General features: G+C 45.4%; 1 protein-coding gene across 1 annotated transcript in view; it reads left to right on the top strand.

Annotated features, from left to right (window-relative positions):
• The window catches only part of LOC109323749 (F-box/LRR-repeat protein 20-like), an 87,433-nt gene extending 85,511 nt beyond the window's left edge, over positions 1-1,922 (top strand). The window contains exon 11 of the mRNA XM_019555436.1: positions 1,448-1,922. Within this exon, the coding sequence (XP_019410981.1) occupies positions 1,448-1,574 (127 nt within the window). The 3' untranslated portion in view covers positions 1,575-1,922. The remainder of the gene's footprint in view (positions 1-1,447) is intronic.
• The last annotated feature ends 17,976 nt before the right edge of the window (positions 1,923-19,898 follow it).

Raw genomic sequence — 19,898 nt, 5'->3', positions numbered from 1 at the left:
TCTTTCCTGCCATGGCAGGGGGTCACACTAGATGATCTACTCAGGTCCCTTCCCACCCTAGAAACTATGAAACTATGAAACTTGGGGTGTTGTCTGTTTTGGATCCCATTAGTAGGGGCCTAATTCTCCCTGTTCACTGTATGAAGAGTGTATGTGCTTAAGTAACAGATGTGGATTCTGCTTTCCTGACCAGGAGCTTAGAAGAACTAGGATCAGAAGCTCACTTTGTAGATATAGCCCAAGCTGAGATTCAGATTTCTTATAATACAGTTTTCAGTGGCAGTTTTTGATGTTCTTAATTTATTGATAGATTTTGATAAGGAATTTCTGCTTATATTCAACTTACTCATCAGGGTATGGGGAACTTTTGGCAATGTGACTGTCAGAACTGCCTTCCAGGGACCAGATAGCCAAAGCCACAGTTTTTTTTCCAGATGAAAGCTCAATTTTCAATCCCCTACACAAACTACTCCTTTGTAATTAAAGTAATTTATCATTCTTGGACAAATTCTCTTAGTGTATGTTTATACATCCAGAAAATTTTGAATAGAATGTGGAGTTTTTTTATATCTAAAAAGAATTTTAAAAGGTTTCATGGTACCTTCCTCTGTTTTGTACTAATAATCTACATTTTGGAGATATATTTAACTAGCCAGTTGTTTGACGTAACTTTTTCAAGTCTTAGGGATGTAAATCCCATGGAAGGTTGATGAGATTTAGACTCCTCTTTGGAGCACTGTGATATGTACAGAAAATATTTTATACTGTATCCTTTTTGTTTATAACTTCTGTATATTTTATGTACAAAACTTATCTTTACTTGCACAACTAATAACTCTTTATATTATTACAAATGAAAATAATCTGATTGAATTTACTTTCATCATTATAAGTGCCCGTTCTGTTCTCAGTTACCGAGGATGTTGTGTTTGTGAGACTGAGAGAGCAACTGGGGTTCTAATGTTTACTTTTACTCAACTTGCACATTTGTACAATTTAAAACATATAAAATAATGCAGAAATTAAGAGGAAGTGGTGATATTCTAAAAATCTTCAGGAAATGTTTCTTACTCTGATTAATGTTTGTAAACCTGTCTTTTTGCCCATTTTTTCTTTATTTTTAACAATAATAAAACTTATTGTAAATTTAGGGACTAAATAATTTGACATTTTTTTTTTAGATAATATGTTTTTGCTGACACCTGCTGCAGTTAGAATGGTCTTTTTAGGGTGTCATGAGGGAAATTGCAAAGGCTTTCCTTGCTAGGACCATGAATCTGTATGAGTCCTTCTAGATAGCCAAAAACCAAAACATCTGATGGGTCAGCTAGTCAAGGAGTTTTAAAAGGGGCCAGTCTGGAGTAATGGACTCATTCTGTGTTTGCTGTTAGGCACTTTCCTGTATATACTTAGTTCTTTTTCTAATGGTTTATTTTCTCTCTTTCAGGCTAAAGATGCTTCATCTTTATGGTTGCTGGTTCAGCCGTGATTGGGAATCCATTAAAGAAATCAGTAAAACAATAAAAGTGTTTCATGACCTCTCTGCCCCAGCAGTTAACATTTTAGTTGAATGAGGAACTACACCTATCACTATGGACATTTTTGGCTTGTAAATATGACACTGCTGCAGCAAAGGGATGCTGTGTCAGTTTGTCTTCTACATTTTATGCTGTATAATTCAAAAACTGACTCCTTTTGCTTTCTTTTATGAGTCACTTCATTTCTTTATCTCAGACACTGCAGGACACTTCTGGTAACAGTAATAATGCTTGTTTCCCTTGTAGGGATGCTATGAGGTATAATTCTTGCAATTCATCTTGTAGTTAAAAAGAATGAAGATACAGTCCACATGGCAGATATTACTAAATGTGTTCTCTTTTAACTTTCAATTGAAAATAATAAAGAGCCAAATTCTGTAGTGATGTAAGTGGTGGTAAAAGGTAGAAAGCAGATGGCACTTGGTCAGAAAATGGTTTTAATTGTCAATATAATTCACATTGATCTAGAAACTAGTGACTACACACCGTTGGTGTTCTCTGAGGACTGATTTGAATACTTGTGTAAGAAGCAGCAAATCCTGTTAAAGCTGCCTAAAACAGGGATGGGCCAGGAGATGAAGCTCACAAAGGCAGGAGCAATAGCAGCCTGAAGAACACCATATGCTACTATACACTGCTAATCACATCTCAGCACCTACATCTGCCCTACTCAGGCTTTCGTTACTCCATTTTACTTAACACATGCCTTGCAGCACATAAAACTTCCACTACTAATAGTAATTGGAGGCGATAGTTTGGCAAGGGGCTAGTTGAATCGAGGAATAATTTGGCAGCAAGAATGACGTTTGCTCTGTGATACTGTGTCTGTGTTTGCGGGTGGAAGAATACAATGGTAACTACTCCGGCTAGCTGCTAGCTGAAAAATGAAACCAAGTCAATGGTCTGGGCACCAGGGCCTGAGACAGTCGGCTCCTTTGGCATACCTTACTCAAAACCTTGGAGTTGTATTTGTAGGAGTGTGAATACTCACAGATGCAACTGAAGCTAATGGGAGTGGTGGTGTTATGAGGTGCTTACAGACTTTGAAAAATTCCATTGTAAGGACTTATACACTGGCCACAGTTCTGGTGGAGTGTATAGGAGTGAGCATGTGAACTCCACTTTAGTCTGCAGGTGTACTCCTGAGAAGGAAGTTCTGTGTGGCTGCTCTGAAGTCATCCCTAGCATCCACACTCAGACCTCCTGAAGACCAAGACCTTTAGGGTTGGGAGATGGAAATAAGCATAGAGAAGACTCATGGACACACTTCTGGCCCTGAAGTGTGCCAGCAGACTTGGGTGATTCAGTCACTGTGAAATATTCAGAGAACATATTGATAATCACTACAACAAAACTAAATATTCTGAGAGTTGGGATTGAATGGTGTGCAGGATATTATGAATAATGCCTGTGTGTGCATACTGAACGATAAGATAACAAAATACTGAATGGCTGCTTATTATGTGAGAGTGCACTGAATGAGACAATTTTAATTCTCGCATTTCTTAACTGTTAAGCATTTGGCTTTGGAAGCTTAACCAGAGTCTATTACTGTAGTTACTCAAATCGAAGGCGAGTCTTTATTTTCCCCATTCAGATTGGGGGAAAAAAATTTCCTCATCTTAGAATTGCATACAAAGTGCCAGGGGTATGTGGGGGTCGAGGGTATGGGCAGGTGGCTGCTGCAGCTATGACTCTGGCCCCAAGCAAGTGCTGGGGCCAAAGTCATTCCACAGCAGCCACCTGCCCTCCACTCTGCACCCCCCAACTCTATCTGCCCTCTGCAGCCTCTGCCCCTCCTGGATGCCCCACAGTCTCTGGCCTCTTCCCTCCACCTTACTGTCAGGCATGCCTGCAGCTCCAGCTGAATTCCCTTCTAGGGCACAAAGCGCATGGAAACTCTATTCCCTGTCTGGCCAGTCATTAGCAGCACAGCTCAGCCCCGGGACAGTGCTGCCTGGCTGGGCAAGGGATGTGCTTCCATGTGCTTCATCACCTGGGAGGGAATGGAGCTGGAGTTGTATCTGACAGTAAGTGGGGGGAGGGGGCAATGGCTGTGGGATGGAGGATGAAGAAGGGGGCAGAGGCTGTGTGCAGCGGGGGTAGAGTCTGTGTGGGGAGCAAGAAAACGGCAGGAGCTGAGGGGTGGGTGGGTGGGCAGGCTGCAGGGGAAGAACTGGTGCAGGGGGCATAGGGCAAGGGGGATGCCTTTATCCTACAGCCACTTGCCCCCACCAGTCACCTTTCCTGGCCACTGCTTTCTCTATTATAGGAGTTGGTGTGGGGGAGGTCAAATTTACGATGACCTTCCAATAATTAGATTGTATACCTAGAAAATTACAATATTTATAGTTTTTCCATATATAGAATCTAATTACTGGGGGGGGGGGGTCATCTTAAATTCTAAGCTGTCTTGGATTCAGGTATACATGATATTACAGTAAGGTCCCCTAAGGTCCCCAGTAAGGTCTTGGATTCAGGTATATATGGTATTACAGTAAGGTCCCCTGAGTTAGGGGAGCTCACCAGCTGGGCTGGGGTGCTGGGTTGTAAGGTTCTGTGGGGCTCCTGCACCCTTGGAGGTTGGCTGCCTTGCCCACAGTTCCTAGGGAGCTGTGGAGCAAGGCACTTGGCAAATCTCTTGATCAGAGGCACCCAGGGAACAAGGAGAGGTTCCCTAGTCCTGGGGTCCCTGTGTGCTGGGGGCCTTAAAAAAACACATGTGCAGCTTTGGCTGCACATGAGGTTTTCTGCTACCCCTGTATGCAGGTCTCTGGGACAAGGCCCAGAACAGTCATGGGGCTAAGACCAACAACTGGCTGATTGTTGGTTGCAGCCCTGGGACCTCACCAGTTCTGGCCAAACTGTGACACTCAGCCTTCAACTTCTTCTCATGTCTCTACACTGCATTTGACTATTTTGGTACACAGGCTTGTGCTTGTTTATTGTACTTGGCGAGGTCTTTCATTGTACATGTGCCTTCAAGCAGTGGGCATTACAGCAGATATTGCATAGTCTAAGGCTCTGTGCCAGAGCCACAGGTGGTTGAACCAATGGTATAGCCCCACTTTAGGGTTCCTTGGAGAGTCCAACTCTGTTGTGCAGGCAGTTGAGACATCTCCACCTTTGCCATGGTTCATAAACCCCTGATGGTAGACTCAGTCGCTGGAATGTCCATTTTTTCACTGTCAGGTATTTTCTTCACCTTCTCATTCCATGTCTCTAGTTGCGTCTCCTTGGGTGTGGCTTTAAGAGGCTGGGTGCTAGTGAGGAAGCTTCTGTGTGATTTCAGATGTTTGTGTTCTGTAAGATGGTTGTATAGCTGGTCATGTAGTTTTCAACTTGCCAGTAGTAATGGTGCGTGTGTGGCATGGTAGGAGGCCATGGGGTCAGATCCCATTGTGCAATTAAATGAAAGTGTGCCAGGGACCAAAGTGAAACAGCTCCAACAGAGGAAACTGTCTCTGTAATTGTCTGATGTTTAGGTCACTCACTTGAGATGTGGGAAACTAAGTCCCAACCCTGAATCAAGCAAAGTAGGTAGGTGAAATCTGGTACTTCCTGGGTAAGTTTCTTAAACACTGGGGTACTGGGGAATGTCTCTCTTGTTTTGATTGGAAATTACAAAAGGTCCCATAACAAGTTTTAATTTTTGATGAACCAACATTTAGAATTAAACAGCATTTTATCGGAAAAAGCTCTGCCAGTTCTAAGTATAATTACTCTGTAACTTGGATTTATTGGTCAGCATGTACTAGGTCCTAAAGTGGAAGTGGAAAACCCACCCACATTAGTACAGTACTGTGTGGAGGCCAGGCAACATTGTGGAGATGAGATGTCAGACCAAGATGGATGTACTGCTTCCAGCTTGAGAGGTAGTGCATGGTGCCTAAGCCCAGTGCTGCTTTGTGCCATGCCAATATAGCTGTAATTTCCAGTAATGTTCTCTTTCAGGTTCTGTTAGCAGATGGTGGTAATGCTTAAGTTGCAGATGCTGTAGAGAGAACAACTGAAAGGTTCTGAAGTGTTGAAAACAACTACATGTGAAGCTTAAAACCGTTATTATTTTACAAGTAGGGCACATTTGGGTCTTGAACAACTGTTTCTCCAGGTGCAGTAAATTAAGGCAATCCTGCTCTTGTATAGCCAGGCTGCCCCACTAAGAGGTGAATACAGCTCTGTGAACTAAATTTAAACAAGTTTTTCTCTTCTTTCCCATTCCTGTTAGATAATGCAGTATTACACCATGCAACAGTGTGGTTCCCACCCAAATTCAGGTTTTTTTTTCCTCCTCACTGTCCCATTTCAATCACTGAACTTATTTGATACTTAGTGATAAAAATAGAGAGCTTTTCACTGTAATGTGACATTGTGTAAATGTAATAAATTAAGTTGCAATATGTCTGGCATACGTGTTCTATTAGGGGCCCAGTTTTCACACAGCATGATTTTGTACCCTTCTATAATTCTGACTATACTACTGCTGAATCTGCGTTTTGTGTTTGGCCACAAAGAGATTCCTTGCTATTTTAAGCTTTTAACTTCAGTTTCTAATTAATGAACTCAGGTTCATTACATTCTTTCTCTTTCTGAGCAAATATTATATTTCCAGGACACAGAAGCAATGCTTGGCTTTTTTAATATTACTTAGACTCTGCATGGCACAGCAGTCTAACAGTGGGTGCGTTATATCAGAACAAAGCCTTATTTTTCATTCCTTGCTGGGAATCTTGCCCTCACCACCCACTCTGAAGACTCATAAAATAAGTCATATTTTGTTTTGATATATCTATGACAGTTTATTTCAATCCATTGACTGTAGTGTTGTTGGCAAGCAAGCATAGGTGGAAATTAGCTGGTTCTATGAATACTCCTATGCCTTCTGTTTTTTAGGATATTCCTCTTCCATGACAATGCTAAATGATACCATACTTCATTTATTGCTAGAGCTTTATGAGCCAAATGAAATATTCTGAAATATTGGAGACGCAAAAGGCCACATTGTACCCATTATGTTGTGCCCTCTGGGTTGCATGTACATACGTGGGGTTCCATGTTTATAAGGGCAGAATCTAGACAAAGGATAGCAGCCACATATTGCTCTTGAAAATCTTTGATCCAAAGCATACTGAAGTCAGTAGACTCCCATTGACTTCAGTGGACATTCAGTGAGTCAAGACGCCTTGGAAAAGGAGATGAGAGTATGTTGTGTTGTTTATTTATTTATTTTAGTTATGTCACCATAACTATTCATGGTGCTATACAAAACAAAGAAAGATGGAGTCTTTTGCCTTGCTTGAAATCCAAGTAACATGAGAAAATATATCATTATGGGAATAGTTTCACAACAAAACTAGCTGGAAGGTTCCTTGAGACTCCGGTCTTCTGCTTCAAAGGAGGATCATCTATACCTCAACATTTCTGGTAGGAAAGAGATTCTCCCATCTCCTAAGGTAATATATTGTAATACTTAACTATTCTTAACTATGTATTCTTTCTTATCATTTAAGCCCTTTACTTCTTGGTCTACCTCCAGCAAACATGGAGAACAGCTTATAACCTTCCTGTTTTTTGGGATAATCAAATATCTGTCCAACTTGAGGCCCATGGACTGCTTTCAGCCCATGAAAAGTTAAATTGTGGTCTTTGGCTCCAGCCTCATTGCCACTCCCCCAACTGCTCTGGCAGCTGTTGCCACTAGGTTCTCCCCTCTTTCCAGTGTTGTTTCCTGCCCCACAGTATGGTACGGTGGGTGGAGAGTGTTGGTGGCATGTCAGGGAGTGCAGCATGGGTAGCCCACAGCACCCTTGAATGCAGATATGTGGTGTGTGATCCCTAGCTACTCTGAAGTTGTATAGCCCTGAACAATGATATACTCAAAGCCTCTTATACCGCCTTCAATCTTCTCTTTTTTAAAACTAAACAAATCCAGTTCTTTCAATCTTTCCTCATTGATCATATTTTTTAGAATTCTGATCCTTTTTGCTGCTCTCCTTTGCACTTTTTTCAATTCATATCTTTCTCAGAGTGTGTGTGGGCACAAAGTAAAGGCCTTAAAAGTGCTGACTATACAGAAGGATTATTCCATGTCTCTTACATGATATTCATATGTCCTTTTCTGCAGAATTACTGCTTAGTCAATCATTCTACAATTTGGACTTGTGTAGTTGATCATTTCTACCTAAATGTGGTCCTTCAGAACATTCCTCCAATTTACCAAGAATATTTTGAATTCTAAGTCCTGTCCTCCAATGTGCCTACTGGCTCCTTCCATCATTGCCTGCAAATTTAATCAGTGAATTCTCTAGCCTATCATCAAGGTTATTGTATCAGGGAGTTGGAGCTCAACCCTGCTATGCGTGTTCCCCCTGACAAGCCTGAGCCAGAAGTACCATGGCAAGATCTCCTGGCTGCAGGCACGGCCCCTCTAAGACCAGCATGTTCACTGAGTGGATGGGGAGAAGCAGAATTTAAAGGGACTTTGGCATCCCAGGCCAAAAAGGCCTGGACTGCCTAGAGCGAGGCCTAGAGTTTCACCTGGAAAGGGGAAAGAGCCAGGGTGAACATACCTGGTGCTGGTGTGGAGGTGCAGGCAAACAGCCAGATTTAATAGATTTCATAGACATTAGGGATTGTGTAAGAGGTTGATGTCATGCTGCCCAGAGCCACGTCACCTCCCGACTGAAATAGTAGTGCCTCGTCATTGGAAAGATCCCTGCCATGCCTCTGATGTTATGGGAGATATGTCTAGACGCTCCTGGGAGACAACTGAGAATGGTTATACGCTCAGGATGCTGGCGGCTCTTCACAGGGCTCCATCACCCCATCCCCTGCCCTCACTATACCTGATGTTCCGGGTGTTGTTACTTGCTTCTGACACTGATATTCCTACCCTTGTTTGAAGGACCCTCAGCTGGGGTCCTTGGCTATGTGGCTGCTTGCCCCATTCATCCCTGCATGGAGCCCAAGACAGCACTCTCTCTCTTCTGGTTCCCCCGTTGCCCTGCTGTGTCTGGGGCCAACTCTCTCTTCTCCCCTTCTTTGGGGAGTAATTCTGCCTATGCCTTCTTCTTCTCATAGGTCACTGGAGTGGTTCTCTTCACCCTCCAGTACTGGACTCACGGGCCAATTGAGTCTCTCTGCTGGATCAAATTCCTCACTGGGTCTTGCCAGTTAAGTTGTGAAGCCGGAGCTCTCCCTTTGGCTCTGGGGTCGGTCTTCTCCCCTTGTTTGCTCTCGGATCTCTTCTTCTTCTCTTCTCTGTTCCTTTGTTTCTTCCGAGCCCCAGATGCTTCCTTGGCATCCCCTAAATCTTCCTTTTCCCAGCTGGGTCCATCGTGGCAGCCTCCTATTTGCTGCCTGTCTGACCCAACTGTTCCTGCTTTTGCTCTCCAGTGTGGTCTCCAGCATGGTTTTTCTCTCTTTTTTCTTTTCCCATGCCTTTTTCCTTTTTCTGGGTTCAAAGCCTGGTGGCTGGGTTTGCCATGGTAGCCTTTGATCTGCCACAGCCTCAGCTGACTCCTCCGGTCATTTTGAGCATGGCACTTTCTGTATCCGGGTTTACCACTGCTTCTCCTGCTCCTCAAGGTAAATGATTTTTCTTTTGTTTCTCTCTCATCAGTCCCATGGCAGGGTGCTTCAGGTACCCTGTCACAGACTGGAAGGGACCTTGCAAGATCATAAAGTCCAACCCCCTGCCATAGGCAGGAAGTCTGCTGTGGTTAAATGATTCCAGCAAGATAAGCATCCAAACACCTTTTGAATGAATCCAGAGTAGGTGCTTGTACCACCTCTGGGGGATTCTGTTCCAGACCGTGGACACTTGGACTGTAAAGAAGTTTTTCCTTATATCCAGTCTAAATCTGCCTTCCAGAAGTTTGTGACTGCTATTCCTTGTTATCCCCAAGAAATCCCTGGCTCTCCTTTGAACTCTCTCAAGCTTATCCACATCTCTTCTGAAGTGGGGGACCCAAAACTGGATGCAATACTCCAGCTGCGGCCTCACTAAGGCTGATGTCCCTGGTTTTGCTTGAGATGCATTGGTGGATTCATGCCAGAGTTTGGTTTGCTTTGCCAGCTATGGCATCGCATTGGTGGCTCATGTTCATCTTGTGGTCAATCAAGACCTCCAAGTCTCTTTTGGTCATGGTGCTAGCAAGAGTAACATTGCCAAGTCTATAAGTATGATGGTGGTTTTTCCTCCCCAGGGTGGAGCACCCTGCACTAGTCTATGATGTTGAAAACCATCAGGTTTTGGTCCGCCCACCTTGTGAGTGTGTCCAGGTTGGCCTGTATCCCTAGCCTGTCCTCCAGTATGACTGCTTTCCCCCATAGTTTAGTGTCATCTGCGAACTTTGCCAGTCTGCATCTGATGCCTGAATCCAGATCATTAATGAATATGTTGAAGAGTACTGGCCTGAGTACTGAGCCCTGAGGTACGCCACTGGTCGCCTTGTGCCATGTTGATTTGCTCCCATCAACTAATACTCTTTGGGTCTGACCCCGGAGGCAGTTCCCCAGTCAGCAGACCATGACATGGTCAAGGCCACAGTTCCCCAGCTTAACCATGAGGACATCATGGGAGACCAAGTCAAAGGCTTTCTTGAAATCCAGGTATATGACATCAACCTCATCTCCTTTGTCCAGGCAATGCATCACCTGGTCATAGAAGGAGATGAGGTTGGTCAGGCAAGACCTTCCAGTAACAAAGCCATGTTGGCTGGCACTCAGAAGGTTGCCTTCTGTTAGCCTGTTGCTGATGGATCCCTTGGTGGTTTCCTACAGGATCTTTCCAGGGATGGATGTCAGACTGATTGGCCTGTAATTCGCTGGATCTTCCTTCCTTCCTTTCTTGAAGATGGGACCATGCTGGCTCTTTTCTAGTCTTCTGGTACCTCTCCTGAGTGCCACAAGTTCTCAAATATTTTTGCCATAGGGTGTGCTATGCTCCTTCAGGACTTCTCTGCCAGCTCCTTCAGGACTCTCAGGTGCATTCCGTCCAGGCCCACGGACTTATGGATGTCTAGCCTCTTGAGCTGTTCCCTCACAGTAGTGGGGTCAGTATGTCAGTAGTGGGCCCATCTTCTGCCCCCTGGATGTTTGGCTTCTGTCCAGCAGGGTGACCCCCTTGGGTGGGTGGAAGACTGATGCAAAGTAATCGTTTAGGAAATTGGCCTTTTTCTTAGAGTCAGACATCAGCTGCCCCATTTGATTTAGCAGGGGTCCAATGTTGCCTTTGCGCTTTCTCTGACTTCCCACATATCTGAAGAAGGACTTTGTGTTATCCTTGATTCTGGTGGCTAGCCTGAGTTTGGTTTCTGCATTGGTTTTTCTGGTCCGCTCTCTACAGGTACGGTCTAGTGCTGTGTAGTCCTCATTAGCGATGATTCCATTTTTCCATCTGGTGTAGGCTTCTATTTTAAATTTCAGGAGGTCCAAAAGTTCCCTATATAGGCAAGGGGGTTTCCCACCCCACTGACTGCATTTCCTGTGGGACGGGATGGACTCTCCTTGTGCTTCAAGAATTGTGTTCTTAAGGAACAAACATTTCTATAGACTCCCCTTTCCAAGGGCCATGGTCTCTTAGTTCCTGGCTGACCAGTCTCCTGAGTTTGTGAAAGTCAGCCATCCCAAAGTTTAGGATTTCTATTTTACTGAGGGATTTGACCACCCTGCGGTGGACAGAGAAAGTGTTCAGTTCATGGTCGCTGTCAACAAGGTTCCCTTTTGAGGTGGAGCACCTTTGGGGGTGCTCGCTGTGGCTGTTTCTCCCCAAAAACTCTGTTCTGTGACAATTTGGTTAGGATGGGCCCAGCAGAGGATACACATCTTACCCTGTCTCTTTAGGTAACCTAAGCTGGATACATTCCTGAGGGAGGGGGGAAACCTGCTCCCTCTGCTTATGTGACTGGCATCACATACCTGGGTGTGGGGCTTGGGCTCCCTGGGGAGCTAGGAACTGCCAGTCTGCCCAGCAACTAGTGATGCATTTCAAATTGGTTGGCTGACAGACAATAGGTGCCCATTGGACCAGGTAAATGAGGTCGTAAGGGCTATATAAGTTAAAGAATGCCCAGGAGAAGGGGGGCAGCAGCCATGAGGAAGACTCAGAGAGAGAGAGAGGAGCTGGACCATCTGAAACTTGCTCTCTGTCTCAAAACTCATGATCAAGGAACTGCCTGCCTCTAGAGGGAATCTCCACCTGCCTCTGGATTATACTTGTAAGCTACCTGAGATCTAACTAGACGTATAGCTTGCAGTAACTCAGATGCATGATCAAAGGCTACCCAGCCATGCCAGTTTGCTCTATGGAATCTCTCTGATATTGCTCTACCCTGTACCCTATTCCAACCCTACCCCTTGTAACCAACAAAGTTCTCCTTTGTACCTAGCATGGAGACTTATTGGGTGTGGGTCTAGATTATGCTTTGGGGTCCCCTTGGTTTGGCTAACTAAGGGAGACCACTACTTGTGCTTCTGACTGAGCACCCCAAGTGCTTGAAGTTAGTCAAGTACCCTCAAGGACTACTAGGCCTGTGTTACCCAGAGGATGCAGAGCCAGAATCAAGCCCAGCCCTGGGTGGTGGCAGTTTTTACCCCAAGCTAGCGGGTATGCTCCAGGAAGGAGGTCAGCCAGATGTGAGGCACCCCCAGGGAGGCACTCGGAGCCTGGCAGGTGGTTGGGTACAGTGAGGTGGGTGGCTCAACACAGGAGCACCCCCTACTGGCCCGCCACAAATGGTGGTAGGCGTGGGAGCTGACAACCTGCTGTATTGAAGGCATAATCTGGGGAAGCGAATAGAGTCACTGAAAACCCTTGAGCAAACAATTTCTATTTTGTCATCGGGTCAAGTGTAGATAGCTAGGATGGCTGACAAGTATGACCACCTGACGGTGGCCGACTTGAGAGAGCTGATGAAAGAGCAAGACCTTCCAGTGAGGAAGGAGCAAAAGAGAGAAGACCTGATTAAGACCCTGTGTGATAATGACCAGGCTGCAAGATCACCTCCACGTGTCCTTCCAGAACCCACGGGGGGCCACTGAGGGGTTGTCCTCTGAGTGGATCTTCCAGAAATTCCAGCTGCAGCTAGAACCTGAGGGGTGACAGCGCAAGCTCAAACATGAGCTAGAGTTGAAAAGGATGGAGCTGGAGGCCGAGCACCAGCAAGAGAAGGAGCAGCGTGAGCATGAGGCTAGAGAAGCCCAGCACCAGCACAAAAAGGAACAGGGCAAGCATGAAGCTAGAGAGGCTCAGTGCCAATACAAGCACGAGCTCACAGTACTCCAGATGCAGACAAATGCTGAAACCATGGGTGCCCAGCCAGCACTAGCTGCATCCCCCGGACTGAACACCCCAGTATTCTCTCGCTACAAAGATGGGGAGGATCCTGAAGTGTTCCTAAGCAACTTCAAAAGCCAATGGAAGTTGCCAAAAGAAGAGTTATAACCTGTTCACATCTTTGTAACAGGTTATTAATCAGCCTTTGAAAAGATGTGGGAGAGTTGCACATACCGAAAGGTAAAACTGTAAACTCATATAGTCCCACAGGTGTGGTAAAGGCAGACTTGGCTATGGCATCCGGATTCACTGCCATTTGCCAGAATCCTTTGGACAGATCAAGAGTGGAGATAACCTTGGCCGGGTCCAGGTGTTCAAGTAAAGAGTCCATCCTGGGCATGTGGTAAGAGTCAGGGGTGGTAATTGCATTCAGCTTCCGGTAGTCCACACAGAACTGGATGGACCCATCCTGCTTCTGGATGAGTACCATGGGGCTGGCCCAGGGACTCACTGAAGGCCAGATTACACCTAACCCTCTCATCTGTGTGATCGCTTGCATTATTTCTTGCCTCACCTTCTCGTTAACTGGGTAAGGTCTGGATTTGATAAGGTGATGACTGCCCATGTGTATAGAATGTACTTCCAGGTTCAAAACATGCTTGTACCCATAGCTCTGTAAAGCCATGTGTCCAAGCTTTTAAAGCGGGGGGAGAGTGTGGCAGAAGGCCACCTCTCTTTCGCCCCAAAAACTCTGTTCTGTGACAATTTGGTTAGGATGGGACGCAGCAGAGGATAAACACCTTACCCTATCTTGTCACTTGAGGGTTCTCACAGGCTCCAAGGGGAGTCTGCTTTGGAGAAGCAGCAGGGGAAATCTCCCTGGGTTACCATTTTAAGGGGGGAGGTGTGTGGCAGGGCACTGTTGGTGCCTGCCACTTTAAGACAGAGGGGCAGGGATGAGTAGCCCCACTGAGGGGGTGGCCCCAAGTGAAGGGGGCGGTGTGGTGCTGCAAGTGAGGGGGCAGTGCGAAGCCCCTGGTGAGAGGTAGCCCCCAGAATGGGGGTGGAGATGAAGTACCCCAGTGTGGGGGAGAAGAATCAGAGGGCTGAGGCCCCGGTATGTTTATATATAGAAAGTTGCCCCTGGAAGGAGCTAGAGTAAGCTTAGACCTGGTTGGGTAATTGGCTGGCCACTACCCATGTGAGGGTTGCGGGAGAGGCCCAACAGACGGTACGTCTGCCACCCAGGGAATGGACCAGCTAAGCCTATGGCCTAAGGGGCCCACTCCAAGAGGGAGCAAGGCAGCATAAGTTGGTGATGCATGAAAGTGACCCTGTGAGAGAGGGTGGAGTGTGAGAGGCCCTAGTGAGAGGAGGGCAATATGCATGTGTGTGCGACTGAGGCCTGACAGTGCGGACTAAGCTTGGTCTAGCTGCAGGCCAGGGGCACTGCAACATCTGGATGCCATCTGTGAGGCATGGGCTGCAGTGTAGGGGAGGTACAGAGCTGCAGATAGTGCCCCCTGGCACTGGGGAAAGAATGGGCAGCCTCCCACCTTAATTAACATCTTAATTAAGAACTAGGCATGGCAGGCAAGTCAGGTGGGTGATGTGCTCAAAGGCAAGTGGGGAACTTAGCACTGTGGCTAGGCGGGGAGCCCCACTTTGCCACACCCTTGATCCTCAGATCACTCACCAGATCATCCCCTTTGGCCAGAACCAGATAGTAGTCCAGTAGTACCTCTCCCATAGTTGGCCCATAGATCTCTTGCGTTAGAGGTATATCTCATCAGTGCAAGCAGGAAAGTTACATGACCAGTTGGATTTGGCCATGTGCTTTTCCCACAAAATGTTGGGGAGATTGCAGTCCCCCAAAGGGGAGCGTCCCTGAAAAACGGCAGTATGAGGAGGAAAGTCTTGTCATCTTCGCTGGGGATGTGGAAGGCTGGTGAATCCTGTGACCTGTAAGAGACAGAAGGAGAGAGACCCCAGACTCAAGCAAACTGTGAGGAAAGAGCAAATCCCTGGATGGAAGGAAGAGATGCAGGCAGAAAAATTAAGGGAATTAGGGTACCTGGCTTGAAGCTGGGCACGGGGAAGGAAGTGGCCCAAGTTCTAGCTGAGGCTGTGTGTGTTTCAAAGTTGCAGCTACTGTCAGCCAAGAGGACTCTCACCTGGTGGGAGCTTCAGGGCCAAGGGGACTTGAACATTCCAAGAGCAGGTAAAGACCCAAACCTAGTGGCCTTCTATGGCAAGAGCATTCATGGAAGCAGGGGAGACCCTTGGGAATTGACCGAGGATAGGCAGAGTCATGCCTGTGATCTTTTGTTTATTGTAATTTGATTGGTAAATATGAGGCTGGAAGACCATGTGGATGATGTAACAAGGGTCCGCTGAGTTTAGAGGTCCCTAAAAGGGAACTGACTGTGAGTACCGGCTCACCCACCCCAGGTTGTTATGCTTATTTTCTCACTTTACATGATTTCAGGTGGAGAGGAAATGAACTGGCAATAGTCATGATCCAGTCCCAACTGTGATACTGGATATATGAAAGAGAGAGCGGTGGACTGTAACTCTCTAGTTGACGGTCAATATCGCTAAGATCAATAGGTGAGAGATGGACCAGGGTGTAGGGGTAGAGAAGCCCTGGGCGGGGTCAGCACCATATGCAACACACCTGATCAGTCATTCTAGGATATAACTTTTCTCTAGCCTCTAGAATCATCAAGGCATGACAGGCAAGACACAGTGGTGGAGGAAAATTTAGGGCCTGAAAACAAAGTGGTGGCAATGCCAATAGTGCCCTGTGACAGTTATTAATGAAAAAATTTGATAGTACTGGAGCCGGGACAGACCCCTGTAGAGCTCCACTTGATACATGCTTCCAGTCTGAAAGATAATGACTCTTTGAGTACCGTTTTCCAACCAGTTTTGTAATTACCTTGTAGTAGCGTAGAACCATATTTCCTAGTTTACTAAAGATGACATCATGAGTGTCAGTGTAGAAAGCAAGGCATATCATATCTATTGCTCCTCCTCTATCCATGTCATAGAAGGAAATCGGGTTGGTTTGATACGTCATGTTTTTAACTGCTTTACATTGCCTGTTCCTTATTACCTTGTTATTACAGGAGCTTACACTTTGATTATTTGTTTCAGTACTCTTCCAGAAATTGAAGTTAGAGTGATTGGTCTGTAATTCCCTGGGTCCTCTTTTCCTACTTTTTTAAAGATAGAGACTATGGCTGCCCTTTTTCAGTTTTCTGGAACTTCATTTGACCTCCAGAAGTTCTCAAAAGATAATTGCTAACAACTCTGAGACAGGTTCATCCAGTCACCTAAGTTCTCCATAGTGAAATCTGTCCGGCTGATATGAAAACATTTACTTTTCTAATTAGTTTCTATTTTCTAGCCTGAGTTCCTTCCCTCCTTATTATTGAAGCTAATTATATTACTCCTCTGATCAAATTTAGGATTTTTACAGAGCATTTTGGCCTTCTTGCTATCATCTCTTACTAGCTTTCCTTATGAGTAGGGGCCAGCAATTTCCTTGACTTCCTCTTGCTACTGATGTATTTATAAAATGTCTTCTTGTTACCTTTTATATTCTTTGCTAGTACTGGATCATAAGACCCAAAGTGTATTATAACCAGGTACATGTACTTGACACTACTGAAGGTATATAACTTTAAAGGGGTAAATCTGACAAAGCCCAAGATACAAGATTACAAACATGCATAACCTAGTCAAACAACATGTGGCAACAAAGACAAACAAAAAGTATTCACATTGATTTAGGCACCGGATTGCTGCCTGGTAAAACATGTTCAACCCATAGATAAGAGGAATGTAATTTAGTTCAACATGCTGCCAGCATCAAAAGTCAGTGTCTAGAAATTTCTCTTAGCAATGGCTGGGTGGCAAAAGTAAGATAAGTCTGTTTCCTTTTGATGACTAAACAACTGCAGTCTGCCACAGTGCTCTCCTCTGTTTGTCAGTGACTGCTCTTCACACGTACTCAAGCTGACTCATCATTTCAATATTTGGTGGGCCACCAAATATGGAGGAGGCAGGACTAAAAAAGGCTAAATCTCTGCCTTAGATAAGTTAGAGTTTTATTTCTGACTTCAGTGGGACCAGAAGTTTTTGGACTTAACCAAAGAATTCAGAAGTAAACAAAAAAAACAAACGAAGTTCTGGAGTTAGACTGTGGTATACAGATACTTGAAACTACTATGTGATCTCTATGCATTTTTCCTAAAATCATTGTTTCTGTTGATTTGACATTTTAATGAGTGGTATTTTAAAATAGGGGAACTCTCATATTCATATCCTTTACATTTTATTTGGACTTTGATAATGAATAATGGACACTGAGGTCTTCACACTCTTAAGTTAATATCTAAACTTATGTGAATCTGTTAATCATCTTGTGAACTGTAAGTTCAATACATTTGTATAGAAACTGATTGGGCAATATAATGTGACTTACCTAGACCTAAATTGGAACAATTTGCCATCTTTAAATAAGGTACATAGATTTGAAATAACATATAGTCATGCACTTGATTTTGATGCTAAATCCCAGACAAGTGAAGATGAATGAATAGATCTGAAAACAGCAACATTCTGGTTTAGTCCAGTGTCCAATTAATTTAGTTTTCAAGAGTGACCAGGACCATCTGCTTAGAGGATGATGTGAGAATAACTGCCCCTTCCATCCTTTGTAGGCTTTGAATCGTTTTTAATTACTGCAGCAGAAGGAAACCTTAGTCACAAGCTTTACTATCTCTTCAAAATGTTTGTTTTTACCAATTATAGCAACTCCAGATACTCCTGTTATCTGCCTAAAATATCCAAACCCTTTTCAAACCTACAACATGCTTGACCTCAACAACTTTCTGTGGCAAGGAAGTTCTACACTTTAAATACAAATTAGGTAGAAATGCATTTCCTTTTATCAATTTTTCATTACCTACTTTGAAAATGTAGTTGTGCGTTCACCCTTGTCCCTTCATAATGTCTCAGGGAGGGCAGATTCTCTCCCTCCACTTCCTTTTTGGGAGTATTTGAGTGTTTATTATGCATATTCTTGCATGAACTTTATTACAAGGCTGCTTAGAAGTAACAAATCGTGCTTTGTATAGTGGAAAATGCCCTACACATTTGAGAATGGGCTAACATTACCAGCACTTCACTGAAACATGATGATTCTTAAAACCATCACAGTGGTTTCAAAATCAGATGAGCTATATTAGGATTTACCCTTGATCAATGTACACTTCAAAAAATTAAACTTTTTCCAAAGTACTTTTTAACATAGCAGCCTGGAGAATGAACAGCACATTTCACATAGTATTTGAGAAGCTACTTCAAAACAAACTAGAAGGAAAACCTTGCCAGCTTACTGCTATTGGGAATCTTATACTTCAATGTTTTTCAGGAATTGGAAAAAAATCAACCTGAGTTTCGTTTGAAGCCTAAGTAGGGAATGATTCAGCAAGCAAACAGCCTCTGAATGGCTGCTGGTGAATTCCCAAGCTTTTCAAACCAATGCTCCTATAATACCAACCTGCCCCCTACCAATGTCTCAAATGCTTAGAAGGGAATGGTTTAAGAGCACCTTCCTCCCCCTGGGTGCATTCAAAAGCTTGTGACTGTAGTAGTTTATGAGTGGGGGTGGATTCAGAGGGGTCTAGTGGCATGGCTGCACTCCCCCTTTCTGACCATGTCAGGATTTAAGAAAAAAAGCATTTCTCTGCTTCCTGCTCAAAGGCAGTCCCCTTCCCTCTCCCTCTCCTCCCTTGCCTGCCACTGAGACTGTACCCTGGTGAGACGTGAGCTCCCACCTGCCGCAGCTGGGTTGCATTCAGCCCTGGACTGCTGGCAATGGGCAGGTGTCTTGCCTCATGCTGCCAGCCCAGGAGCCACTGCCACTGCTGCCTTGAGTGCAGCTTAGCTGGAGCAGGCAGGAGCTTGTCTCCCTTCCAGGACAGCACCTGGCAGTGGCAGACAGGAGAGGGGGGAGGAATGGGAGGGGAAGGGGATGTGTCTTTGAGCATGGAAGGGGAGGGGAAGAAAGCTTATCCTCCTTGGCACCTAAGTCCTTGACTGCTGCTCCTGCTGTGCTGGCTGCCTGCCCCCTGGGCGGGGAGCAAGGGGAAGGGGCTAGGAACAGGGGTGGACGGCATAGGCTGACTTTTATTTTTGCAAGGGAGGGGAGATTAAGATGATGGACATGTTGAAAGTTTTATGCATTTCAGGTGACAGCCCTCTTCCGGAGGCGGAAGAGGGCTGTCACCTGTTCTTAGACTACAGCAGTTACCTGCTTTTGAATGTACCAGAGCCCTTAAACCATTCCCTTCTAGGCCTTCTTAATCCACACCTCTGGTGGAGCGAGGAGCAGGGGGAAGCTGGGAGCCAGGGCAGGAGCCAGCCCTGCCAGGCTCCTTACTCCCACCCCTCCATATCTAGCCCCAGGTCTCTTTCTGTGCAAGAGCAAAGACTCTTCTGATGTTCAGTGGCTGATCCAAATACAACCCCTCCCCCCCAATGCAGCCCTCATTCCCCAGCTTGTCTCAGTGACCCCAGCCTGGCCACTGGTGCCAGAAAAGAGCTCCCTGCCACGCTCCCCTGCCCAAAAAACTGCCTCACCCCTCCCCTCTTCCCAGGCCCTCAGGCTCCAGCCTCCCCCCAGATGCCCTTATGGGCAGTTCTTGATCATGGGGGTGGGAAGCTCTTCTTAGGGGGTGAAGGAGCCTTCAGGAGGCTGAGGTGGTGCCTTACGCCCACCTCCTTTTTCAAAGCTCATCTTTACCTCAGGAGAGGCTGAAGGCTGGGGATGGGGAAAAACGCCCTGCCCCCAAAGGAGTTGAAGCTCCCTCAGAAAAGTCTCTTTGCTACCAAAAGGGTCCAAGCATTTCTTGGCAGACCGGAACCTTTGTGCCAATGTGATCTCTTTTATTAGATAAGCTCAGTAATTGGCAAGACTGCTCTTTGCAAGCTTTCGGGCACAAACACCATTCTTTCCGGAAGCAAAAATTCTTGCAGAAGTCATGAATGACTGGTGCCTCCTGCAACTG

Source organism: Crocodylus porosus, unplaced genomic scaffold (assembly GCF_001723895.1).
Source record: "Crocodylus porosus isolate Cpor-Errol unplaced genomic scaffold, CroPor_comp1, whole genome shotgun sequence".
In the NCBI taxonomy this organism is placed as follows: Eukaryota; Metazoa; Chordata; order Crocodylia; family Crocodylidae; genus Crocodylus; species Crocodylus porosus.
Note: the sequence above shows the minus strand (reverse complement) of the source record. Positions and strands in the feature narration are given on the sequence as shown.